The sequence below is a fragment of the Lipophrys pholis genome (assembly GCF_963383615.2).
Source record: "Lipophrys pholis genome assembly, chromosome: 19".
NCBI lineage: Eukaryota > Metazoa > Chordata > Actinopteri > Blenniiformes > Blenniidae > Lipophrys > Lipophrys pholis.
The window spans coordinates 4302081-4330034 of NC_137647.1; the positions used below are offsets into that span (position 1 = coordinate 4302081).

General features: G+C 44.9%; 2 protein-coding genes across 3 annotated transcripts; both read right to left on the reverse strand.

Moving 5' to 3' along the window:
* Positions 1-4057: 4057 nt before the first annotated feature.
* Positions 4058-14108, reverse strand: nfil3-2 (nuclear factor, interleukin 3 regulated, member 2). Of its 2 annotated transcripts, none has more exons than XM_080487509.1 (2): positions 13722-14108; positions 4058-7130 (listed from the first exon to the last, which is right to left on the reverse strand). In XM_080487509.1, the coding sequence occupies exon 2, from the start codon at positions 6701-6703 to the stop codon at positions 4862-4864; it is 1842 nt and encodes a 613-aa protein (XP_080343635.1). In that variant the 5' UTR covers positions 6704-7130; positions 13722-14108; the 3' UTR covers positions 4058-4861. The 2 variants fall into 2 exon arrangements, with proteins under 2 accessions (XP_080343635.1, XP_080343636.1); XM_080487510.1 differs by lacking the exon at positions 13722-14108 and adding an exon at positions 12800-12986.
* An 8200-nt stretch (positions 14109-22308) lies between these two features.
* Positions 22309-25329, reverse strand: nfil3-6 (nuclear factor, interleukin 3 regulated, member 6). Its single transcript, XM_080488312.1, has 2 exons — positions 24960-25329; positions 22309-24180 (listed from the first exon to the last, which is right to left on the reverse strand). The coding sequence occupies exon 2, from the start codon at positions 24087-24089 to the stop codon at positions 22884-22886; it is 1206 nt and encodes a 401-aa protein (XP_080344438.1). The 5' UTR covers positions 24090-24180; positions 24960-25329; the 3' UTR covers positions 22309-22883.
* Between the last annotated feature and the right edge of the window lie 2625 nt (positions 25330-27954).

Consider the following 27954-nt stretch of genomic DNA (forward strand, 5'->3'; position numbering starts at 1 on the left):
CGGAAACGGTGTCGTAGCATTTCAAAAGTTTGCGTTTCCCCCCTCTTTCAATGGAGTCAGAGCGCTTCCAAAAAGTTCCACCTTGGGAGCCGTTTACAAAAAGTTGCATTTTTACTAAACGAACTCGCAGAAGGCTCCAAAAGTTTTTCCATTCTCACTTGAAATCGTCGTGGAAACGGGACCAGAGTTTTGAGCTATGATGGAAATCACAAATCCATTGTTCAGGTCGAGCACGAGTGTCACGTGGACGATTGTGTAAGTTTCTGATGCATTTCTAAGTAAGGGCCGGTTCATGCAGTCCTGACTCAGCGGGCAGGTATTGACAGGCTAAAAGGGCCGTGGCTGGAGGAGAAGCTAAATCTGTGTCGGGGGAGATCGTGATGAGAGATACCGGGCGGGGTCGGAGAGCTCAAGCTGTTCTCAGCGAGCGAAGACATCCTTTGACCTCCAATGAGGATTTCGTCAGGAGGTGGAGGACAACACTCTACAAACCCCGCACACTGCACAAGAAAACATCGACAAACTATCATGCTGTAAGGTGGATTGGTTTCATTTCAAATCAATTAGCCACTCCTTTTCTGTTAAACAGGAGATTAGTGACACCGTAACAGAGCATAATGCTCACAGTGGCTTCAATGAGCAGGTTTTTTTTTACTTATTTTTCTAGTTGGACTGCGGTGGGCCGCTACAGTCTTCAGTCAAAGGATGATGAAATGTGGACCCGTGCAGCCTGAGAGTCTGAACTCGGGCTTTAGCGGGATTACACTGCAGCCTTTTCTGCGCTAACACAACAGGAATGCGGTGGGACTCGCTCAGGACGTTGGCAGGACAGTTGAGCCGGTAGCAGCAGTCCGAGGCTCAGACCGGCTCTGCCCGGGCTTTTGTCCGGCGCATCACGTCGAGCTGACTGCTGAGTTCACGCCGTTTAGTTGGAGCGCTGCTATTAATATTCTTTTCTTTTTTTTTTTTTTTTTTTTAACTTAAATCAGGTCACACACCTGTTAAAGCTCTTACAAGAACAACAACAACAATATCATCAGTGAACCCAACAACACCGTGACCAAGTTTCCTCGCTCTGCATGTTTATTAACGTCTGAACTCGCTCCTCCATGTTCACTCCAGGTCATACGGAGCGACTCAGAGGAATCAAAGTGGGTCGAGTTTCACAAGTACGATGAGACGAGTGTTTACCGGCTGACGCTGTGAAACATTTTGATGGCGTTTTCATGCGATATAAGCGCGTCTATTGGTAGAAATAGGGCACTGTTACATCAGACGAGCTTGCCATGGGGAGTTTTCTGGCCCCAGCAGACAAAGTGTGTCAGTGTGTCACAGCCGAGCGCCTCCCGTTGCAGATTAGCCTCCGATGCCAAGAAAGAGTGAGTGAGGAGCGGCGTAGGAGGCTATCTCTGCACTGTGGGAATCGTTAGAGGTTTTGAGGAAAAGCTTGGCCACGTCTGACCTTCTATCACCAGCGTCATAACGCTGCCTCGCATTGATATATTAGGTTTGCTTGATGTCAGTCAGAGAGTAATTTATTGTCCAAGTGGTGATCCCGGCGTTAGGTTTTACAGAAGCAGGCCGAGCCGGCGTGCTGACAGCGACGGCTGCCTGAAAGCAGGGGGTCGGGGGGGGGGCTCAGACAGATTAAAATAGCTGTTCCGCTGTGTACCGCTGCAGCCATCGATAATCCAGTGAGGATGTAACCGGATCAATACTGCCAATATCACAGCGACATGATCAGTGCTTTGTAGTCATCAAGCGTGTTGATCATAAATGACTAAGACCACACTCAAATACTCTCACTGTACGATTTCATTTAATCTTTTATATATTTATATCCTATTTAAACCCATATTATGCAACTTTTGAAGTGAAAAGATTCATATTGATTCACATTTTAGGTTTTACTGTCATATGTTCCTTAACGCCTATATTTATGTAACTATTGTATGCGACCAAAAATGGTCTTCGACATGGAGAAAGGAATATTTTTAGCAACTTTAAAGGGGAAAACTAACAAAATTTGAGCTCTTATTACCTTTAAATATATATATTTATTGATACTCCTTCAGGCAATAATGTTCCATTTGCTCCCCAACCTTGATAAATGTATCACTGCTTGTATATATGATCGAGTGATGTGTTTAATTAAATGAGTAGCCTGTCACTATAATACGTATTATAGTGGAATATTGAAGAATATTGTGAAAAATAGTACATGTAAATATGGACAACCAGATCAAGGTATTTCAGGCAATATGTGCTGATAGTAAGACATGAATTTATGTGAGTTGAAACTCAACATACGGCTTCATTAGTATGGAATTTTGCTTGTGATGTGGAGTGATGGTATTTAATTAGAAAGGATTGACCACTTTGGTGCATAAAAGTCTTGAGCCCCGCTTATATGACAATGTTTTCAAGTAAAAATGGAAACTCTTCATTTTTAAAACATTGCCATGTAAACAAAAATACAGAGTTATGTAAACAGGGCCTTTGTCATGTCTTTCTGCAGGCAGGTAACCTTATGATTATAATTATGAATGTGATTAATCTCCAGATCAAAGGTTAATATTTCAAAACTAAACTACAACTGAAAAAGCTTTTAAGCAACCTTAATAGAAAGAAAACCACTGACCAAAGTTTTTCTCTTGATATGTTGAGAAACCAACATGATTTTTATTGTATTTTTCTTGAAATGCTCCCGTCTTCCACAATGAACATTAGTGTCTTTACATACATATTCATGTCAAAAGGAAGCGATGGTAATGACCAACCAGACCAACCACCTCGAAACACCACACTACCTTAGCCTCTTTTTGCGAGTCGTGTTTCCTTGTCCTCGTCTTTTTTCATAAAACCATCAGCAAAACCACAAACATTACTGATTAATACACACTGAAAAACGTGGGAGGAGAGGAAGAGGAGGAATGAGGCAATTACATGTCATCACAGTCAGTAGGAGAGAAGACACAGTATAGAGGAAAAAGAGAGCGTCACCTTGACTGAAAAGAGGATATAAAACCAATGAAACAAACATTACAGTGTTGCTCAGGGGAGGAGAGTGGGGGGTGGTGGTGGGTGGTGTATGAGGGGGGACTTTACATTTATACACAAGCACCAAAAAGCCAAACATGGTACATAGACTGTTGTTAGGATCCAGTGAAGACGATTCATCACTGCCCGCTAGCAGAACTACCACGAGAAAGGGACGAATAACCTCAGAAATGAATAATGAAGGCTCATGGGAAACAAGGGGGGAGACCTTGCTTTTCTTTTTTCTTTTTTAAATTGAAGCTTGAGCACTGCGGCTCCAGCACAAAGATCAGATGTATTTTTATCTTTTACTACAAAATACCCCAATTATGTTGAATCTGATATTAGACTCAAGGGCTGTAATTTGTCACACTACAAAAAACCATGACAATAAAAATAAAGAGTTGCTATGCAGAGCTCCGTCTTTTGGTTTTCCAAACTCGGTGTATGGTCGTCTGTTCTCTTGAACGTGACTCGATTCTTCCTGCTTCTGCCCCCCAAGTGTCCCATTATCCACATTAAAGTTCAAGGCCGTGACACGTATGTAAAAATGTCTGTACACATTCTCTGTCTATGTTCCTGTGGGCTTTTCACTTCTTTTTTTTCTTGCTTATTTTTTATAATAATTTTTTTTATTTTTAAACAGCGATGGGCATGTGAAGAAGAGGAAGGGGAAATAAATACATTGGGCCAGTGAATGGTAAAAACAACAAGATATGGTTGATAAAGCTCAAACAAACTAAAAGGCTCAAAGCCTGCAGCTGGTGAAGTCCACCAAATATTTAAAGGCTGGTTAAAGGTTAATACGTCCAAACATTTTAACGAGGTCCTAACCTCAGAAAAACAACTTGTTCTCCATTCAGTGCTGTTGGCTCCAAACTTGGACGGCCATTTCTCTGTAAACAGGGCATTAACTACCGATTAATGCTAAAGCTTAACAATCAAGAGAGAGGTGTTATAATTCAAATGGGTCCTGTAGCAACAGTAGACAACGTGGCTGTACAGTAATTGTGATTCGGTCACTTTTGGATTTTCTTGTAAGGTTTGTCACTTTTTTTTTTTTCCTTTTTTGTGGAATTTGTACTCAAATTTATTTATTTTTTCAAAATAGATGTTTGTAATAGATACATATATTCATATATCACAGTAATATACAAACCAAGTGCTTAAAAAATAAAGGTGATGGCAATCTTTCAGGAAATTATGGAGATGGTTATGTGGGGGGGGGGGGGGGGGGGTGGTGGTAGAGGTAGGGTCTGGGAAGAGGTATGGAACTTAGTGTTTGTTGTGTTGGTGCTTCTTTGGTCGAGGGAAATGTCCCCAGTGTACATTTGCATTTGATTTTTACTTAAGGCAGATAGCCATACACACGTATGTTTGTCTACAGTCAGATATGTACCAAATTTGCAGTACTGATAAAGCTTGACATTTTTATTTTCCTACATTCGTTTTCACAAGTTATCAAAATGTGCTTTCGCCGACGTATGCTGCTTGTGTATAATCGGGTGACAACAGTAGAAAAGCTGGCAGTTCCATTCCCCCTCTCATCACATAAACAAAAGTGCTTTTGTAAGTATGGAGAGGATGTAAGAAATGACAAATCTGTACAAAATATACACATATAATACAGCCCTACAAGAAGTCCAGCCTTTTTGGTGACACTGGGGTCAGGGGAGTAGAAAAGCCCAGTTTCTTGTCACAAGGGGGCTTGAGGGATTAGGGGTTTGATTATAGGGCAAAGGCATGATGGCAGGGTAGTCCTTACAGGAGACATTGTGTCTTTTCATTCGAGCCGCGAGCGGCTTCTAAAAGTGAACGTCACCTAATCTTGCCTCTTGTTCCGTCGACCGCCTGTCTCCTTTTTCCCGCTCTCCGTCCAGGTCCCCTCCCCCGAGGCCACCTGTTTGCAACCACCGTCTGGGCTCTCCCGCCTAATGTTCTGGGATGGTATCAAGGACAAGTAGGGGTGCTGGGGGAGGGGAGGCGGCGTGGCAGAAAGGGGGATGGTCGGGGAATCCTGACCAGAGCAGTTGCCCCCACTGCTCCCAGTGCTCATGGCCCGGTGTTTGAGTCTCAGTTTGTGGGGCAATGCGGTTCCCCTCACCTCCCCTTGAGGGTCCCAACTCTGTCCCTGAGGGCAATGTTGGGAAGGCAGAGGTGAGGCGGGCTGGTGGACACCAATAAGTTTTTGGCTGCTGAGGCCACCCTTGTCTGAACAGGACGAGGAGGGGGACTCGTCGTCATCGGTGGACGCCTCTTTATCTGGGCTGCAGGGGTCTCCTTCGCTAGACATGGCGTCTTTGATGGAGGACTGGGCGGGATAATAGGCCTCCCTCCTGGGCCCGCCCTCGTACGTAAGCACAGGCGGCTCCTCATCTTGTGCATTGAGGTATGACGGATGAGACTTCTGAAGATGGTGGTACAAGTGGGAGTGGTTCATCCCCTCTGCCTGTTTTTGGATCACGTCTGAGGTCGAATCGCCCTCCTGCTGGTGCTGCTGTGGCTCCTGGCAAACTCTGTACAACCGTCTTTCTCTGGCCTCGTTACGGCTGTCTGAGAACTCGTACGGAGGGGAGTCCAAGCTCCTCCTCTCCAGCTGTTTCGTCACCTCAGCCATTGTCTCTGTGGAGCTCTCCGTAAGGGACTGGGGCAGCTGGCTGCCCGCACTGCCACCCAGCCTTTGGGCTGCTTGCAGATCGACATCCTGTGGCCTGGTCAGGGTGTCCACAGGATAGGAGGCACTACTGGCACCGTACAGAATGACGCTCCTCTGTGCAGCGGGTGGGTGAGGGGCAGTGACAGTGTTGATGGAGTTAACAGGCTCCTGATGGTGTTGTTGGTGAACGTGGTGCTGCTCTTGTTGCTGCTGCTGCTGCTGGTGCTGTTGGCTGTGATACGCTGCCTCCAGCTCTTGGGAGTGCTGCTGGATCTGGTGGTGCGTCGGGACAGACGCCAGACCGCGGTGGATATTAAACATGATCTGTGTTGTGGTGCCGTTGGCGATGTCCATCTCCAACCTGTCCCCTTCCTGCTTGATCTCGAAGGGCATGGGCTCCGGGCTGTCCCTGGAGGAGCCGTCGGACATGTCAGAGAGGGAACCACGTGGGGAGTATTTCACCAGCTGCCTGTGGCCCTCGCTGCGTCCAGACTGCTCAGTTTCAGAGGAATCAGAGTTTATCATCACCTGAGAACCACTCGAGTAACCGCTGGAGTAGTACGGCGTAGAGGATGATGAAGGGGAGCCTACATTTCCAGAATTGTTGCTCGAATTAATTTGTTGGCTCTTTTCGATATAAGAGGCAGTGCTAATGAGGCCAAAGCGCAGCTTCAGCTGGAGCAGTTCAGTCTTGAGCCTCACATTCTCATCGTTTAGAGCAATGACACGGTTTTCCAGGACCATGTCATTGAGACGGCGCTTCTCTCGGGAACGCTTGGCAGCCTCATTGTTCTTTCGCCGCTTCTCCCAGTATGAGGCATCCTTCTTCTCATCGGAGATGAACTCTCGTTTACGTCTGCAAGTCATATTGGGTTTAGGTTTGATCAGACGCCCCAGACGTGCTGGAGACCCTTGAATAGAAGGAAGAGACTCCTCATAACCACTGAAGGTCTCAAGGCAGCTATGATTATTCCCTGAGTTTGTGAGAGCTGACGTCAGATCTTCCATTCTTGTCCAGCAGCAGCCAGTTTGAAAACGTTGCCCGGGCAACTGAGTCAAGAACTAGTATAAGGGTCAAAGGGAGGTATGGATGGTGATGCAAATACCTTGTCTCCCAAAACTCTGGGACTCTTTATAGCAAGATTTCTGTTTTTATCCCAATGATCCAAAACTGGGGGGAGAAAAAGCTGCTGGAGCTCGGTCTGAGGAGGGGGGGTCTCAGTTCAATGTCTTCTGTTTTTCCTCCACTCTTGCTTTTCTTGTTTTGGAGAAGGTTTCGCACAGGAAAAGCGCAGGGAGCTGAGCTGGCGTAGACGTGTCCTAGATCTCCAAACAAACAGCAGGATGTAGGTCGGCCCGTCTACCTCAGTGTGTCAGTCTCTTGGGGAGCCTTGTGCTCTCCCACTCTCTCTGCAGTTCACTGCAAGATGAATGTCTGAGGAGATAAAAGAGACAGAAAAATCCACATTAATCCACATGGACTGCTCTCAATACCACAATGACAATCATTTATTTTCAAGCGTTTTTTTTAAACATTTCTCCTGATGTCTTCTGGTTTCTTGGCATTTCCTTTACTCAGTCTGTTGGCTGGGACAACAGATGAATAGACGCGAGACCTTGCTGTCTGACCTATCGACCCGTGACCCCTCTATTGATCTGATCCGTCTGCAGCCCCGCGACCCCTGACCCCTTAGCCTGGCATGTTGATGTTGAGTTTCGGGCAATGAGTTCATTGCAAGACTGATGATCCGGTTTCTTCTTATCACCCTGGACTTGAAAAGACGCCTGCGTCAAACATCTCGACACAGCCGAGCTCACGTTTTAAGCCAAACCTTGTCATTAAAAGACAATTATGGAAGCAAGCGCACACGTAAAATCGCGTTACACCACAAATGTTGCATCAGCCTGACGATGATGCCGCAAGCATGAAAACGGGGCTTGTATATGAGTATTTTAAGCCAGACAGAGCAAAACGTGACTCAGTTTGCAAAAGCTGGTGAGGATCCCTTGATCTCTTAAAAAAAAAAAAAAAAAAACACTGTTTTCCTCTGAGAAACACCCTCAGCAAACACCGCTTCCCACCCGTGCGTTCATCCGCAGAGGAATGTGGCAGCATTCTTGGCCAAAACAACTCAATGCCAAATCAATGATGCAGAGTGAAGCAGATAAGGCAGACAAAGGCATCTGCTGTAATGCAGGTCAAGTATAAAAGGAGCCGAGGCTCTGGCGAGAGATTTGGAGGTGTGGGTGGGGAGCTGGGAGGTGGGGCATTGATAAATATAGGTCAAGAGCCCCTGGAAAGAAAGAAGGGAGGTGGGGAAGAACATGGGACTGGTAGGTTTAGGTAACACGGGGGCGGTCGGACAGCGTCTCAACAATGGAGATCAAAGCCAGAACCTCGTAATTAGCTGGGAAGGTGATTCTCCACATAAAGTAGGGAGATTTTCCTCATGTTTGGTTTAATGATAAGAAATTAGATCAGATAAATTTCAAATGCACAGTGAGTCGGGGGTTTATTTGTGAAATGAAGCTCGCGAATAAACACTCGTTGACATTCTTGAATGCTCCTTTTCTTCCAGCAGATCAAAGTATTATCTTACCCTGAGAAACATCTCAGCATTGACTGAAGGCAGGTTTCATGTCACGATTCCAACAATAGGCAACCTCAGTGAATGAACACGACTGGGAATCCCACATTTTACCTCCCCCCAAAGCGCCACCCCGAGGGGTTAACTTGCTCTTGTAAATAAAATCCAACAGATGGATTCCTGGAAACTTTTGGAAACGGCAAAAAACGACAACACTCATGTCCCCGCGCTGAAATGATTTGAATTGTTTTCTAATCCTACTAATAAGGAAGAGATGTGCTTTTTTTTTTTTTAATTGTACGCCAACTTGAGAATAGTAAACATCTTCCCGGAAATCAGAAAAAGAAATAATGTAGGTCGCACGTGTGTTTATTATCCTAAATGACTCTGCACTTCTGTTCCCTTTAACACACTGAGTCTGATTGAGGAAGTCAGTTGTAGAAAAGGCCTCAAGCTGTTTCGAGTTTAGATTTTGATGTTAAAATGGTTTTTACTGTATTTGTTTATTAAATATTTCAAAGGTTATCAAATCTGTTTTTAAAATACCCTATAAAGTATTATTAAAACACATTTAAATCTTTCAATTGAACATGTTTTTCAATGTAGTAATGCAGATGCAATAATCCAGGAAAGCAGATGCTGCAGTAAATGTGTGTTACCTAACATCTGCACTCCCGGGGCAGACGACATAAGCATGACGACACTGTCTGAATCTGTAATCTCATAATCTGGCAAAGTGTTTGTGCCGATTATTCTTTTCTATTCCGTTACGTAACTCCTCGCCTGTGAATACAGTTTTTCTTCTGTTTTCTGGCAAAACAATGACTTTTGTCTATGCTGTCGCGTGCAAACAAAAGCAGATTATGAGGTTTTGTTTTCACATTTCCTCCAAAATCTAAAAGTCTAGATGGTGTTTGCATCATTGGGCTCTTTTTTTTTTTTTTTTTTTTGCTTTGGAGAGTGTTTTCAGGTCGTCCTCGTGAGCCTCGGACATGTGGCCATCGGACAGAGGGAGCGAGAATGAGGCGAGAGTCTTTTTCTCAGCTTTTGTCCCACTGACCCAGAAACTGGGGGGGCCGAGCGGCGCTCCGTAAACACGCTGCCTCTGCTGTAACGGCTGCTCTGCTGCTGGAATATAGGTCAGGACGAGTGGCGGAGAGGTGAAACTGCACAAGGAAGACGACACGCGGCCGATTAGAAGGATAATAAAAAAAAAAAAAAGAAGGGAAAGGGAAGATGGGGTGGGGGGTGTTGGGTGTTGAAAATTAATCTATTTAGAGACGGAGGTGAGAACAAACGGAGCGAGAGACAAAGAAATGGAATCAAAGAGGGAGAGTTAAAACAAAGAAAAGGATGGAGATGAGATTAGAGTAGCTGGGAAGAGAGGAGGGAGGGGCAGAAAGCCGGTGGCAATTGCGACAGTGGTGGTATGTGTCACCCATAGCAACAAAAAAAGGGGGGAAACGGATGGGGCAGCCAATCATATCGGACTCTCTCTCTCTCTCTCTCTCTCTCTCTGAAATCGAGGATCTGCAACAAAAAGCAGGGTCGGCTGACGTCACTGTGTCTGCACACACGTGAATGAACTCTGCTGCCTAATTAACTCGCTGCTTGAACTGGAACCTTTAGATTTCTAAACAACTGGAGCGTCAAAAAAAAAAGAAGCAACACGCTGTTTCCTGCTGATACTCAAATAGAAGTGTTTCCCAGTCTCACTTGTGAAACTACAGCGTGAGGACGACACTGAGCATCTGCTAAAGACATGCAAAATGTAAATCACGTGTAACAACTGTGTTGATGTTATTACAATGGGTGTGACGTTACTTTATTTTCCTGCTGTGACTCACCGCAGTCTCTGATGAGTTCAATACAGCTGAACCGCTGTACATTTTCCATGTTTTTGGCAGTCTTTCAGAATAAATGGGGAAAACCCGTTTCCTGCAGGATTTTTCTGCTTTCAAATATAGTCTGGACATCGTTTGCATTTGGTTTGGTGTTCAGAAACATGTTAAAAGAAGGATTATCATATTTAAAAGATAAATTGATCAAATCAAGCAAATTCTACAAATTTCACAGAAAACCTTGATCGTTGGTGTTTGTTGGACATTTCCCTGTATTTTGCGCCAGAATGTCTCATTAACATTGGCTTTATATTGAGATCGTAGTCATTTTCAGGAGTAATTGTTTGCTTTTTTGCAAAAATATAGACATTTCGATCATGTATGCTCTGCGCCACAACAAAGGGAAATTTCGATTTAAAGGTTGTAGTGAAAGTGGGTCATCACATTGTGCCGTGCCTGTAATTCACTTTCTATCCCTGCAGAAGTCGGAACAAAGCAGCTGCTTTCCAAACTGTGAAAGAAACTTTCACGTGTGACTTTTTCCAGGGCAGATATACAAACATTGCAGCAAGCGCCCGCCTCTCGGTACACTGCACACACTCCCTTGACCTAGATTGCTCTTTTTTCCATTTATCACATATTCTTCATGTGTCATCGCCAGGTCTCCGTGGCACTTGTGGAATGATAGCACGGCGAAAGAATCCGAGCTGCACCCGCTCACACGGCCACAGGGCCTCGGGGGGAGAGAGAGAGAGAGAGAGAGAGAGAGAGAGAGAGTCTAAAAGCGGCTGTGTGAGCTTTTGGAAACAGTGGACAGAGTTTAAAAAAAAACCCTGCCCCACTGCACGTGTTTCTGTGAAGCGTTTCAGGAAATGGGAGCAGGTCGAGCATACAAGGAGCGGAGGAGGGTGATGAAACTGTTGCATCCCCCCCCCCCCCCCCCCCCCCCCCGTTCAGCCGCCTTACAAGGAAGAATGCAATGCATGGCGCGTGGTGCGGGGTTGGTGGGGTCATGGGCGTGTTTGAATTCCAAGTCTGGGGAAGAGGGGAGGCTGACTTTATCTTCCCAAGAAAAAGAAGTCAAGGAAAGAGGGGGGGGTGTTATAGGCAGAATGCCAGCAAGGCAAGGCGGAGTCCTTATCTGTGCTGGATCCTTGTTCCATGAACACACAGGCCATATCGCCCCTCTCAAACCAGGGGAGGGAAGAAAGAAAAAAAGAGAAAGGCAGCAGAGTGACTCAGTCCATGTGTTGCACCAGTCACATGTGCTCCCTTGGCCTACTAAACGCTGTAATTCGCCTCTGCGCTGGCTCCAAACCGCAGCACAATAACAAAGCAGGGCCCTCATCTTTTATCGTCTCCCATGTGCCAGGAAACCCCGAGAAAGTCAAGAGGCCGCAAAGTGGGACAGGATGGAAACCGTGACCACCGGCTCCCCCTCCCACCTCATTTTTCCCCCCACTTTTTCTTTTTTTTGCTATTCAGGAGCTTCAGACAGGCTTTAATTAAACCTAAACTGGTGGTCTCCGGGGGTCCGCTCAGTGATGCAATGAGGCTGAAATGACCCCAAAGAGGCACTTTGTTTTGTTTCAGATTCGTGCTACTGCTGAAACTGGGTGAAACCATGAAATTCATGTGTGTGCCAGTTTCCTAGTCCTGCATGACTGCCTGGGTTTCTTTGTTATGGCGGGGGAAGAGGGTTTATTTTGGTTCTGACTCTTCAGTCTGTGCGGTTACCTCCCAACCCCCCCCCCCCCCCCCCCCCCCCATCCCCCAATCCCCGTTTCTCCCCCCTCCCACAGGACTGATGTGACCTACATTCATAGCTGGCATAGAGACCCGGCGTGCACGCCAACCAATTGGCGGCAGCCGCTCCGCAGCAAATAGAAAGCAGCAAGCGGCCCTCTTATAGCCGCAGACTATGGGTTTCCTAAGATTGCATAATCTTGGCCGTTCTTTAATCCAATTTGATTATTTAATTCATTCATTATGCAACCTGCAACCTATGTTTGCCTACACGCTGTATGCAAATCCCGTACTTGAGGTGCGTAAAAATGACCTACAAGCTGCGCATCACTCCTCTGAGGGGAGATCTGTCCCGTGACTTCCACAAAAGGAAAATTTAAATAAATCAACTAAACCTTAACATATTCTTGCAAAGCGTGTACGTTTTTTTTAAAGATAGAAACGTGAGAATGTGTGGAAAAAAATTCAATCAAGTAAAATACCATTTAAAAATTCATAAAGTTGTCTAAATAGCTGTAAGTAATAAGTTCACAGCTCTCCTGAGCCCGTGCAGAGTTGTTCCAGCCACTAAAGTTCAATTAAAGGACGGAGTGTTATTGACTGCATGCGGACAGGTGGGGCGCGCGACGCAGCCACAAACAAATCTCATCATAAACAGAGAGAAATATGTTTCCCCCCGGTGCGCCTCCTTTGTTGCACTGTCTGACAAATCGTGTTCATGCATATTTAATGGCATCTTCAGTCATCCGAGGCGGCTATATGTGCATCCAACTGTGCCATGCCATCCACCCGCCGCGTCTCACAAAACACCGCCGGCATTCCGCCACGTTCCGGCCCGAACACGCACTCCTATTGTGTACAATCACTCACACACACGCGCACACACATCCGACCCACGTCTGATCCAGATGTACGGATCCGCACCTCACCTTGGCCCGTGAACGTCACCATTCCCCGGGTTACTGTGCGTAACGCGCGCGGCTTCGTTCGGTTCTGAGAGGAGAAAACACCGGAGCTTGTCCACATTTAGCCGGGGAGAGATCGATGACTCCACCGTGCGCTCCGGTTTGTGTTGCTGCTCCTTCAGACTGCTGCAGCCCACTAAAGGGTTAACCCGGAGGGCTGCACATCCGCGTTAACCTTTACAAAGAGCAGCTACACGTGACGGAGAGAAGTGTGTCCTCGGAGCCAGCATGGGATTTTTTTTCCTCTTTCCACTTGTCTGCATGGACTAGCCTACTAACCTAAAAGAAGGTGAGGACAAATACGCGGCTGCGCACAGAGAGTCCGCAACATGCAGCAGAAGCTATAATAAAATTACCAATAATTACGAGAAGTGATGTTTTTGCAGCTGCAGCAAGAGTCAACATATGTTTAAGTTACATTTACGCGCGGCGCGTTTGTTGCGCAAGCAGGTGCACGCACATAACCGGACTGGCTCCGATAAGCACCACAACAACAGAAAAAAAAATATTAAATAACAGTCAATATGCGGGGCACGCACCGTGCGTAACGCCGTAACGCAACAAACTGGCACGGCTGCGGCTCGTGAGACATCATCAGCAGACCCTCCTCACTCATAAACCGCACCTTTTTTTTCTTTCTTTTTTTCTAAATCTAAATTCTCCCCTGAAGGAATCCCACAACCTCAGACTACGTGTGAAACAGCAGCCGTGACCCGCTCAGACCTCCTCAGCCTCGCCTTGACATTGAGGGGAGGAAAAAACCACCGCACAAAAAACAAATAACAGCCACGCATTTCTCACTCACAAAAATGCAACATTGTCGAAATAATTTAAAAATATTTATATTGTTTAATATCCAATTAAGGAGTTATTATTAATGTCTTACCGTTTTGTATGAACAAATACTATACAGATCCACAGAGGACACCTTGCTCCTGTCCAACAATCCGCTTTGCGCATTGGCTGCGCGTCTCTGCTTCTCCTTCTTCTCTCACTCCGTCCGTCACTTTCAGACCAGCAGCCCTCCGATTAGTGCAGGTAGACGCAGAAGTCTTGTTTTAGTGCGCTCCTCCTGTCATGTTCGCTCCTGTTACCCCCTCCCTCCATATCTCTCTCTATCTCTGATTCCTCCTCTCGCTCTCTCCTTCCCTCTCAGAGTCTCCAAATGTATGTTAGTAGGTCAGTTGTTGCATAACAGGACGCTTTGGGTGCCTAGTCACGTTTTTGTTTCTCTCTCTCTCTCTCTCTCTCTCTCTCTCTCTCTCTCTCTCTCTCTCTCTCTCTCTCTCTCTCTCCCTCTCTCTCGATTCTGCCCCCTCCCCTCTCTCAGGAGAGGAGAGAAGAAGAGGCGTGTTGATGAGTGGAGGAGGAGGAGACGGGCCTGGTGGAGGCGGGACTTGGCTCCTGGCCAGCCTCAGTCAGATGAAGGCCTGTGATGCCCATAATAAGGTTACAAGACATTGGAAAAAAAAAAAAAAAAGTAGTGGAAAGCTTCTGCTGGGCTCATGTGACTGTGATGTGAGATTTCCTGAATGTTTACTGTGTTTTTGGAGAAATTTCAAGTGTGAAAGTCACTTGAGTCACTTTTTATTCACCAGATAGATCAGATTTCAATCAGATGGTGCAAATACAATCCGATTGACTTGGTTATATGGTGCAAATTTAGTTGGGTCGGCAGTTAATCAAATTACTTTTGGTCCATGTGACCACAGATACTTTTGTGTCTGCTACTGAAGCTTGTTTAAAAAAATCAAGGTTTTCTTAGAAATTTTCACTATTTTCTTGGTGGTTTGGCCGGATTGGAGCCTCTTGCGGGCTGATTTTGGTCCACGGGTCTCATGTTTGACACCTCTGAGCTACACTGGGGGGCAGTGTTTGAATTTTAATGCCCCGTTTATAACGAAAACGGGTGTATCCGCAAAACTTCCTTCACTTGTGGTCCGTTTACACGACACCAGTGTTCAGATCCACTGCATCCGTGAAGTTTTAAACCCGCTCCCAAGGTGAAACTTTTCTTTCATGGGCGCTTTTCCCCCCTGTGGAAACCGACGGAGGCTTTGGAGCGCCCTTACTGCGCATGCGCATCTTCCCCGTATTGTAAATAGTTCCTTCTGCTCATGCACCAGTAAACAAACATGGCGGACCCGTAGTTGTTTGACTCGCGGCCTGTATTCTAGTTTTATTGTCCATATCAGTAGTTTAATAGTTGAGACGCTCCCCTGAGAGCATTCGATTCGTCATCAGTCCATAGGAATATTGGGTTCTCACCATTTTGTTTACCTTTATAGCATATTGTTGTCTGCACACAGTTCTGTGTGGTTTCATTACGAAAACAAGCAACAGCGCCCTCCCGTGGCCCGGCATACTAACTACACCGTTGTCAGTGCAGTATAAATATGACACTTTTGTTTTTGGCGGATTAGGTGATGTCATATGAAATGTTGTCGCGTAAACAGTGCCCAAAACTTGTAGATAATAACATACAGTCAAGATTTTTAAGAGATGCTGCTTTTTATTACCTTCCTGGTTGTAATCATGGGGGGACCACGTGACATAATGGTGCAGTGGTCAGCACTCGTGCCTCACAGTGAAAATTTACCTGTTATAATTTGGGAATTTTCCACCTCTCTATGTGGTTTTACATGGTTACAGACGGCCTTCTCCTCAAAATTGGTCCAGAAGCTGAATGAATGAGTTCCTTCGAGTATGTGTGTGCATGTTTTTCTTTGTCGCCTCGGTGTCAACGCCTCATACCTGACTTTGTAAATGTGATCAACTAACAGGTCAGACCAAACCTCTTTCTCAAAACGACTTTGACAATGTCGTAGGTGCAAAATGCAATTATAAGATCATAGTGGTTAATCGAAGCATGCCCGGCCTTCGCACCGCCCGCTCGGGTATTACTGCCCCATGCAAAACGTGTTTGCGCCGCACCGCGCCGCGTTGAATCAACTTGTTACACCCGCTCGTCTGGACACAATGCCACCGTATTGTGCAATGGAAAGCACATGTTTGATTCATCTTGATCACAAGTGGGAATGTGCGTGACGCTGGCTGGCACAGAGCCCGGGAGAGATTCACACACAGAGTTAATCTCACTTCTCTCATTTAAACACTTTCTGTTCAGGGAGAGGCTTTTGAAAATGCTGTTGAATACCAGAGTTTTTGTCAGGGTAGTATGAAGGGCAGCAGATCTGCCGGCACTAAGCTGCATTATGAGCCAGTTATTGAATCAGGGACACATATTGAGATCAAATAGAAATGTGAATATGGTTGCAAAGAATATGAAGCCAAAACATTGAGAATGAAATCGGAATGATTTATTGGCAACCTGTCCAGGGCGCAACCGGCCTTGGGCTTGGCTCCTGCCCGCCGCGACCCTCGGCTAGTTAAAATGGTAGAAAGTACAAAGAGATAATGTAATGATATACAGTCCATCATTTTCTATACAGGTGTATCCAACACGAAAAGATGGAGCTCATTAAAGGCAGGAGAAGTCCTGCACTGGTCTCCAGTCAGTCAGAGTTTTATAGTTTTACAGTAGTCTCATTCACACTTATGACCAATTAAATCTCACATGTGTGTTTTTGAACTGTGCGAGGAAACCAGAGTACCTGGATAAGACGCCTCATGGCCAAACCCAACCGTTAAAACACTGTCTCGCCCAATTGGTTTGATTAAAATGGAGATGTGAGAAAATGGGACTAAGCAGGAAAGAAGATGGATGGATGCTTTATTTTTTTTTTATTAAATCATTTCAGGCATTTGACATTTCAAATATTTTGTCCAATCACAGACATAACCTGGTTTAAGTATACCCAGACATACTTATAAACATACATACAAACACACATGCATACCTCATCTATCTAATTCACATGTGGATAGATGTGAGGGTAAAGCCACTCCGTTTTGAGTAAAGTCAGATTATTTAAGGTCAGATGAAGTCGGGCAGGAGGCTTATGGACTTATGGCATTGTGACATGTGGGGAGAAAAGGTAGAAAAGAAGCTGGCGAGATGGAGGTAGAGAAGAGGATGAAGGTCATTGGAAACAAGACTCAAAACGTGTGTGTGAATGAGAGTGAGGTCGGGGGAATTTAAGACTGCTGTGTGTGGAGTGGGCGGCGTGGAAATGCCCGACAAGGGGTAACGTCCCAAACAGACAGGTGATTTCATTTCAGGCCTCATTTACACGACCACTTCAAGTAAACGTTTTTTTTTGTGTTTAGGGTGTCTACATGATCTGCACATGCTCAGTAGAGGTAATCAGTTTTCCTCCATAGTGTCATGACTCCCAGTCCATATTCTCCTGGGACTTGGTACTTTTATTTTGGCAGTCACCGTAATAACAATCCAACTTGGTCGTCTGTCCAGACGAATGTCCGTGTGTCCACCATTGTCAACGTGTAAAGCGTATTGTTCTCAAAACTCTTCTGAAATGAAAAGGTGAAAACAATGCGGTTTCACTTAAAATGCAGCGTAAACGGAGCTTAAGTCTCCAAACGTTTCCAATAACGAGAGAAAACTTGGTTTAAGAAACTTGCTTGGATCTGTTGCTTGTCAGTGAGGGAAGAATCCTGACAATCTGCTAAACAGAGCAACGGAATTGTTATTTTTGGCAATACTCATAATTAAACTGCTCGGTTGTTGTTGGATGTTTCTCTGCCGCTCTCTTTCAGAGCGGTGCAACAAACTGCACTTCCACATGTATTAAGGAGATGATGCAGATTGTCTGTGAAGCAACTCGGTGCCCGATAGCCCGATAGCCCGATAGCCCGATAGCCTTGCTTCTGTCCTCATTAAACAAAACAATGGCCGTCTTTATACAAGGAGGCAAAATGACTTGTGCAGAATCACTCAATGAAGCTTACATTTATTTGTTGGTTGTATATTTGAGATTTGTTTGTGCTTACCGTACGAGGAACTGTAAATGTCTCTTTCTTTAAATCTGGACTGAGGGTTTTCAGGATTCAGGTGTGTCCAACACCTTTTAGTTCAGGAGCCCAGTTTCACCTTGAGTGGGCCGGACCGGTGAAATAGTCCTATATTAACCTTTAAAGAGGTCATAATATGTTAAATTCACTTTGTAATGGTTTTCCAACAGTAATAATTGTCCCCATACCTGGAATGACACCCCAGAAGTGAAGACAGTCTGTCCTCTCTCTCCCTGGCTTGTTTCAGTTTTTTAAAAGTGTGTTGCTCCAATGAGCCAATCAGAAATCAAACCCTATATAGTTTCATGCAGGGGGTTTAGCCAATCCCAATCAAGGTAGGCTCTTCTGCATATTTTCACAAACCCACCCTGACAGCAAGGCTTTGAGCCTAATGCTAGTTTCCTATATTTCATGGCAGCATCACTGATATCTCAGCTCGCCTCAGCGTTTGTATCCACTCCTCTACAGAAATCTGTGTTTTCTTTAACATTTCGATCATTTGCTTGGTGGTTTGGCCGGATCGGAGCGTCTTGCCGGCCGGGTTTGGTCCACTGGTCCCCATGTTTGACACCCCTGATCTGGATTCACAGGCTTCCTTCAGAAGCTCCTGTAAATACCCAGTGAGATCTACTACAGTGATTTAATGAAGGCCAACCAGACACTTTGAGCTCGGCTTGTGGCTGCGGTCAAGACATCTACAGGTCCTTGACGGCGCACAGATATCTCAGTTACATGAACACGCACAGATTCCGATGAGCGCATTTTAGATCTGTGTACATAAACTAAAAAAAAAAAAAATTTGTGATTTGATTGTTTTGTGGACAGATTTGAATACTCAACTCCTGCTTCCTCTTTCATCCCGAATTACTTTTGAAGTAGCTGCAGGTAAAAAAAAAAAAAGGAGAAGCTACACACACGCTGCCCTTCATCTGCTCCTCTTTGTTTCCTCCTTCAGCTGGAGGAGCAGAGCGGCGCTGCAGGAGCAGAAGCATCGGCCATGAACTTCATCCCCCTCCCCCCATCAAAAACACACTCACTCTCCCTTTCTCTCTCTCTTTCTTTTTTTTTACACCCCGCACCCCATCCTTACCCCACCCTAACCCGACGCCCACCCCCCACACCCCACCCCACCCCACCCCACCCACCTTCCAGCTATGTCTGCAAGCGTTCCCATGGCAACTGTCGCACTGCCTGCCTAGCAACAGGCTTTATCCTTTCTCTGGGAAAAAAAAAGGGGGGAACAGGATGAAGGAAAAGAGGGGGTTGTTGGGGGTTGTTTTTTTTTTTTTTAATGGGTGCAGGGAAGTGGGTGGTGGTGTAATGGCATCGTGATGTGGTGAATTCATTAAATCTCTTCTCCCGTTTCCGCTTCTCACCTGCAGCGTCTGCATCACCTCACACACTGGATTCACCGTAAAGCTTCACCACAATATTTTCAGTTTAAAAAAAACCCCAAACAAACCCTGCAACTCATTAAGTTTAAAGGTTTTTATATTTTACAAGGATATTATAGGCTATTTAATTTTAGTATATGCTATACATGCGCAGTATTTACATTGTAAGAGATCCTATGAATAAGTAGATTAGTGCATCACCGCTCTGGTAATAAAGAACTGATATATATATATATATATATATATATATATATATATATATATATAATTGGAGAAAAATTGGAGAATTCCTTATTACCAAAAAGCGAAAAGAAACTATAGAATAGAAATTCATTGGAAATATAAAAAGCAAACGTCATTCATTTATTCGCGAGTTTTTAGTTTTCCCAGAATCCATGCATTGGATTTGATGTGTTAAATTAATGCCTACATGCAGAAATCATGACATATTGCAGTCATCTGAGGTTTCGTTAATATTTGGTGGCGCATGGTGACACTTCAGGGCATCGACCTCCACCTGAATGGTTTGTCTTTGCTGCCCCCTGCTGACACTACAGCAGTATGATTTTTTAAAAAGAAAATAAATCTTCTTGTGCTGACTGTAAATGTTTTGTTCACTTGTTCAGAAGCATTAAGAGGTGTCAAACACATTTTATTTCAGGGGCCACATACGGTGCAATTTCATCCTGAGTGGGCCGCAACGGTAAAATAGTGCTTTAAAGTTAAACTTTAAATTTTTTCTTTGTTGTGGCGCAACCATATGAAAATTCTCGCAAAACCTAAAAATTCGCTACTGAAAACGACTACAACCTGAACAAAAAGACAGTTTTAATCAAACCTTCTGGTGAAAAATACAGTGAAATGGCCAAAAAGCTTCTCCTATAGCTGTTGCATTATGGGTGATTTTACAAACACACCCTGACAGACTTTGAGAATTGAGGAAGCTATCTCAGAATATTTATTGTCATTGTGCTCAAAGAACAAAATTATATACCGTCCCATACAGTGCTAAATAATATATTATATATAACACTAATATGATGTAATATAACCTTTATTTGACCAGGAAAATAAAACCCATTGAGATCACGATCTCTTTTATAAGGGTGACCTGGCCAAGAGGTCCGCAGCACACGTATCTTTCAATTTAAAACAATAAAACTGATCTAACAGAATACAGTAGTTAAAGTGGGAGAGTGCAGATTTCCAAAGACAAAATTTAAAAGATTAAAATGCAGATTTTGAGGCAATTTCCAAAAATGCAATTAAAATGTTTTGAATAAATAAGACTTAGAATCATGGAAAATATCGACGGAAATTAGAATAAGTAGAATATGGAAACAAGCAGTGTACAAGGAACCTGTTATAAAAATAGATTAAAACAAGGAATTTACATCTGCTGGCATTTTTTTCAGTTGACCATAGGTTGAACAAAATGATTGATTTGTACATTGGTAAATATTGAGTTGTGTGTATTGAACACATGGTGAGTGAGTGGAGGTCAGTGTTTGTGTCTCAGTCTCAATCTAATCTGACTGTTAATGCTCCTGATTTAGAGTATTTCTGGACATTGATTCACCGTGTGACTTTTTGGTCCTTGTTGTGTTTAATGGCGTCGTCGTAGTGATCACTATTAGATTATCCCCAGTTTGGCTGAGTGGACTTCCTATGCAGTTCCAGGGCTTCTTGGCGGCCGTAACATATCGATTTGCGGTAAACTGGTGACTTTAAATTGTAGGTGTGAGTGTTTGTCCTCTGATAACTGGTGACACCCTTCGGCAGCCCCGGCAGCCTGTCACCATCAGTGGAATAAAGTGGTTTAGAAGAAGAAAGATGGATGAATATATCGGCATTTTTGTGAAAATACTCCCAATCTCTACACGGCAGAACGATAATTGCAGAGCAAGTTTCTTGCAGTGACATGTCCAACATGAGAAAGCTCCAGTGGAGTCATTGACTGACGTGCTGATGTAATTGCACCTCTGGTGATCTGAAGGTCTGTTGGAGAAACGTGTTGCGTAACAGCCGGCACTCCCGCCGTCTCTGCCTCAGTGTGTGTCTGCCGGCCGTCAGCCTGTCCTGACGCCGCCTGCAGGGACACACAAAGACGCCTCTTCTCCTCCGCCGCCGCCGCCTGCGTTTCAGTTCAGCATTTTTTCCCCTCGTTCGTACGTTTTTCGCTTCATCTGCTTCCAGGGAAACAATGAAAAAACAAGCCTCATCCACACAGAGGCCACCCATAAGGCTGCGGGTTCAAACTAGCAACCTTCCTGCTTTCCGTTGCTCGATCATTATGAAATCGTGGATTATGAAATATTTTCATTTGTCTCTTACGTAACATGATATTGTTGCTTGCTCATAAAAACCTCCATAAAGTGTTATCCAACAACAAACCAAGTATGTTTATAAATACATGTAAAACCAGACTGGGAATAAAAATTCTAATTCCAGTTCGGTTTTTGTTTAAACTTTTCAACTTGAAATCAATAATAGTTTTCACTGGATTCATCGGGAAATAATTTGACTGATTATGCAGACGTTTTGCTCTTGTAATGTAAAAAAAATATATGTATATAAATGAAAAGAAACCTTTTCTCTTAAGTCTATACATCGAACAAAAAACGTACTTATAATGTGATTGTGCCCGATAAGTTTCAGATCTGATGTTTTGATTCTTTTTAAAAACTTAGTAAGACTCGTACTTTCAGCTAAGTGTCTTCTCCTTTGCGTTGCAGAGGCCCGTCCTACACAGATTACATTTTTGTGTGCATTGGAGAGCAGAGCAGCAGCTGTCAGGGCAGCGAGGCTGGTGTTCAATTACGAGCATAGAGTTATATTTTTTGTCCATTCAATTGTTCTCAAGGAAAAACTTTCTAAGAGTTAGTTGTCTGCAATGGGGTTCTCCAAGAAACAGATGCTAAATTGGCCTGTTTAGATGAAATACGTCATGTTTGAAAATGTACAAAAAAAAGTGTGACGATTGAATCGATTCTTTAGTCCATGTTTGTTTGTTTTTTCTCGAGGGACTCAAATTTTTACGATTGTAAGCTTTGGCGACCTCCCAACAACTTTCCTGTTTGGTGACATAAATGAATTAAATGCTGACTAAGCAGCAGTTTAAAGGGAGTGATCAACAACAACACTGAACGTCCCAAAAGTTTCTTTCTTTATTTTGAATATGAAAAAGCACAAAAGACACATCAGACATTAAAATTGCATCAATATGGAGAAAAGGTGCACGAACAGAGACCGAGTGGAGATGTGAAACACGGTTACAGCCGCCTAACCTGATGCAACCTTTGTTTTTTCTTTTTGTTTTCCTTTGGCCTCGACTGTGACGAGTCTGGCCTCGGCGGTGGGAAGCGTCGCGGCAGTAGGCCACGCCCCCTCGCGGTGTGTCGGCTCTCTGACTGAGCTCGGCGGCTCCGCACGGCGCGAAGCAATGATGTAAACATGTTGTGTGTATCTGAAGTCGTCACAGTGTGCAGAACTGTCTGAGTAACGCGAGAGCAAGTAGTTGTTATCGGATTATGAGATGAGCCTTTAAAGACGTTTATTACAATATTATACATGTAAAAAAAAAAAAACCAACAGATTTGAAAATCCTGGCAAACACCCGCATGATCCATCGCCGCTGCTTCAGTGCTGAGTTTCTCCTACAGTAAAGATTTGTCCTTAAAAGTCTAGACGTTGGCAAACAGTGAATGACTCACTGCTCCTCAGTTGGTTTTGGCCATGAGCTGCTCCGTGAACAGCTTCTTGAGCTGGGCCACCTCCTCGCTGAGCGAGCAGAGCTGAGACTTCAGGTAAGTGTTCTCCTGCCGGGCTTCGCCTGGCCCCTGCGTGGGCGGCGGCTGGAGGCTGTAGCCCGCGGTCGGACCGCTGCACTGAGGCGACTGTCTCCCCCGCCGGACCTCCGCCCCCACCTCCAGCTGCTGGAGCCAGGAGCCGGCGCAGTGCCCGGCCCCGGCCTCGCCTTTAACCGTCTCTCTCGGGCCTTCCCGCCCCGCGGGGGAGAACGCCGGGCTGCGTCTGGCCCTGCTCGCGCCGTCTGCCGCAGACTCGGCCGCTTCGCCGCTGCCGGGGACCTTGAAACGGAGCTTGTGGGGAAGATTCTTCATCGCCTCGGCTTGCTCCGGCTTCCCGACGAGCCTGGCGTGGTGGTGGACCTCGTCCGGAGAGTGGTGGACGTCGTAGCCCAGCTCCTCGGCCCGGTGGGGGGAGAGCTTCCCGTGATCGCTGAGTCGGTCTTCGAAGAAAACCGGACTTCCCACGCTGGAGCCGCCCGGCGTGGAGAACCCCGAGTCCTCGGACGTGTTCCCAGCGTCCCGGGAGCCCCTGGTGCTCAGCTGGCCTGTTTGGGTGTTGGGGTGTTGAGCTCCGGAGCTCTGGGGGCTTCCTTCCCCTCTGTGGAGGAAATACTGAGGGCTCAGGCTCTGAGCGCCGTGGTGTGGGGGTGTCGTCAGGGGCAGGATCGGGGCGTTGGACGGGTCTTTAACCAGCCCGAAGCGGAACTTGAGAGCGAGCAGCTCGGCCCGGAGTCGAGCGTTTTCCTCCAGCAGAGCCAGAACGCGGCTCTCCAGAACCATGTCGTTCATTCGCCGCTTCTCCCGCGAGCGCTTGGCCGCCTCGTTGTTCTTCCTCCTCTTGTCCCAGTAGCCGTCGTCCTTCTTGTCAACGGGGATGAACTCGCGCTTGCGCCGGATGCTGGACGCCGGGCTCTCTTTGCGCTTGACGGGCGTCTCGCGGCCCAGCAGGGAGCGGGCCAGCATGCTGCTGGAGGTCAGGATGGACACGGCCTCGTCTGTGAAGGACATCGACGGAGCAACGCCGCCTCCGGAAGACACCGCGGTGGGCGCCTCCATCGTGTGGAGCACCGCTGTTTCCTGCTGCGCCCTCAGCTCCTGGGACTCCTCCTCAAACATCGAGGTGGACTGACTGGAGTGAAGTTAAGAGTTCAGCTGTGTGCTCAGTGAGGGGAAGTGTCAGAGTGCAGCAGCAGTGCCACCTGGTGGTCTGAAGACAGAAGGAGAGAACAGGGATTTAACAGTTACGCAAGAGCCATTACAACACAATATTATGTAACCCCATTACAGCTCCAATAAAACGAGAGCAAGTTGTCCCATAACCTTGCCAGCCTCATTATATGTGCAATGTGGGACAGTGAGTCTCGTAAACACATGATTTAGCAGCCGCACCAGACTTCCTGCAATTACTTCGGGTGCAGAGAACCATTTTTTCAATCCAAGACAAACGTACGCACAGAGTTTAACCAATATTTGGAAATTATTAGACATGAGAATTAAACATGAATTTTATTTATTTTTAGCTGCTTTATTCCTTCTTCCTTTTTCTTTCTTGTCCCCCCATTCATTTGTTCTTCCTTATTCTAAATGATAAATGTCTCCAAGTCTCCCAGCCGCGTTCAGCGTGCGCAATCTACTTGCTTGATCAGCACTGACCCACATGTTTCCCGGAGACTCGCTGATCTCCACCCGGACCCCCACTCCATAATGACACTCAGCGTCGCCACTGTAACCTGACCTTCTCGGTGTAATTAACACAAACAAAGGCCAGACGCGATTTATGTGCGCTTTTATTTAAAAAAAACTTTTCGCGTAAAAATCGAAACCGCGTAAAAAAGCGCACGGAACGCGTCAGTGACTACTGGACGGTATTGTTGAAAATTTAAGATTAAACGCATGAAAAACATTTAAAAGGATAATTACTGTAATGTGTGTCAACTGTTATGATTTGATTCGATCTGGAGAGAAAAAAAACAACTAGTTTCTCACCTCAGTAGGTCGATGAGTCTTGTCCGCCGGTGCGCATTTACTCCTCTCCGCCGCGTCTCCAAACGTGTTTTGTAGTTGAGGAAAGGTACACACACGCTTTTAATCCTGCCCGGTCTCTCTCTCTCTCTCTGGTTTCTCTCTCTGTGAGCACTTCCACTCGTTACTTAATATTACCGTCAGCGTGGCGCACCTCCGCTCTGCTCCACTTGGAATGCCGCAGCTCCTATTTGTAACGTTGAGTTCAGTCCGGGACGGTCCCTTATCCTGGCATGAACCGGCCGAGACCGTGTGTGTGTGTGAGTGTGAGTGTGTTCAGAGACCGCCCCCCTTCCTTCCCCCGCCCCCCTGCCTTCAGAGGAAAGCTCTCACTGACGTTCAACATAACAGCAGCTCATCATCATCATCATCATCATCATCATCATCATCATCATCATCATCATCATCATCTGACCTCCATCGCTCCGCCTTCCCTCTGACAACACAATCTCCCTATAATAATTAGGTAATGTTGCGTCTCTCTCTCTCTACATCTCTCTCTCTCTCCCTCTCTCTCGCTCTCTCTGGGTCAGTCTAACTCCGATCAATCTCAGCCTCTTCCCACCTATTTTTAGGAGCATGAAGTGTGATTATAGCTCTTTATATAACGCCCCACCAGGACTGGTCAGTCTTAATCTATTTACAGCTCAGTTAACGTGTTTCCCCCCCCTAAAACCCCACATTAAATAAACAATAAGATTCTTGACGAATCTTGAGTCATTTTCTAAGAATTGCTTACAGATCTGAACTGTTGAACTGGTGTGGGACACATCAAGGAAGTGCAAACCTCTCAGAATTACAAATAGACTAAGACACACACACACACACACACACACACACACACACACACACACACACACACACACACACACACACACACACACACACACACACACACACACACACACACACACACACACACACACACGCCTTGATTTGCAGTAAAACCCCCTAGTCTTCTTTCAGTCAGTGTATATTTGGCTGCAGTAATTCATTACATCTTGTATCAATCTATTATTTTGCCCTTTCATCCATCCATCCATCCATCCATCCATCCATCCATCCATCCATCCATCCATCCATCCATCCATCCATCCATCCGTTTGTTGGAGTCATCTGTATTGTTTCCTTTTCATCCTCTATTTTGATTTTACATCTCGTATCATCTCCTGACGTTCCGAGGACACAAAACACGACTAAAGATTCTCGTTATCACTTGAAAACCTTGTCGTGTAAACAAGGCGTTGGTGTCGTTAAAGCAGCAAATTGAACCCAATCATTTCAGAACTTTTCCTTTTTTTTTTAATCCATAAAACTGTTTGTCTTTGTATCATCCCCTGAAGTATAACCTCACATCCGATGCTTTTCTAAACCCTTCAAGATGTCTATTTTAATCTATACGTAATGTAGGATTTAATGAATCTGCTAATATGTTCATTAAGTCCTTCATTACTTACAATCCTCCTGGCTCTTTTTGCAGAATGCTGATTGGTAGAAAAGACCTTTTACTCCTACACAATCATTTAGAAACTGAAAACACAAGAGAACAATAGAAAGTTTTCCTCCTAACTTCTTGCTGACTTTTAACTTGCGCACTGTATACAGATAAGGTAATGTCTCTATAAGATATGGGTGTGGAACATGCAGCCCGTCAACCAAAAGAATTGTTTCAATTACTCCAGTGATTAAAGTACTGCACTAACTGAAGTATTTCAATGAGATGCTTCTTTATCGTTCCTTTCCAACACATTTCAGACATTTCTTCTTTTTCCTGAATAAATACAACACAACATTAATCATTTAATAAGAGCCTACAAGAAGTTTTTGCTTAAGGTTTTATTTATTTGACATTTTTGAAGGCGATGGCGTGAACTGATGCGATCCAGCAAGCGACAAATCAATTGAACGAAAACAGACTTTCCTCTTTTATTATCCACATGTAATGTAATATTTGACATTGTTGGATCAGTAATAGATTTAGAAACTCTCCTACTTCTCCTCCAGGCTGCTTTTAGTGACTTTAATAACAAAAAAAAAAGGTAGTTGAGGTAATTCTCTAAAGTGATAAAAGCTGTTTGTGGAATTTTATCTTTATCTTTAATATTTGGCAACTTTTTCATTTGTGCAGCCCAAACAGCACATCCTACAAATGACCTTCCCTTATAAATGTGGAATAGTTTATAAAAGTTTTATTTTCATGACGGATAAATCTACCAATCATTTTCTTTACAAAAACGAAGAACAGCACCCACTAGTGGCCCAACATCAAAACTACATAGTTTTCTCCTGTTTCTGTACATGAATGTCTTTTTCAAATCATTGGCGTGTAAATGCAAAAAAAATCTGAAACAAAAAAGGAAAAACTTGAAACGTTGTTTTATACATAAAGCCTGATTTTCATGTTTTTTGTGGTTAGTTTATTCATGTTAAACCACATTTATTCCATTCGGTACAAAGCAAACACCGTATTGGTCTGAAAATGTTGAGGTTGAGAAGTTTCCTGGTTTGATCGATTTTCATATAAAGTGTCTTTTGCTTATTTGTTCTTATTCTTCTAATAATGTCTCAAGAAAACCCACAGTCGAAACAACATGTAATGAATATAATCTGATTAAGGTGGGACACTCATGAAAGATCTTGACGTATGTGTAGATCCCTGCAAAAATACTAACTTCCACCAGCTTTTGAACTTTTTGAGCCTCAAATGAAGGAGTGGAGCATTGCGGCGCACGCGGCTTTGCTTTTCCTTAGTGTGGCACCGGCAGTCAGGGGAATGTGTGAACCCTCAGGGTCAACAGGTTTATCTGGTCACGTATGTCACAAACAGGCTTTAGGAGTCCTGCAGAATAAACTGTGTCATTTAAACAAGCTCTTAAGCCCCCCCCCCCCCCCCCTCCAAGGTTTAAATATTGTTTTTTCCCTTCATACCTTTATTGTAGCTTTACATGTTATCTGATTC

Bases quoted from the DNA above. Each gene is read 5' to 3' on its own strand.
- nfil3-6 (XM_080488312.1), bottom strand. From the start codon at position 24,089: ATGTTTGAGGAGGAGTCCCAGGAGCTGAGGGCGCAGCAGGAAACAGCG.
- nfil3-2 (XM_080487509.1), bottom strand. From the start codon at position 6,703: ATGGAAGATCTGACGTCAGCTCTCACAAACTCAGGGAATAATCATAGC.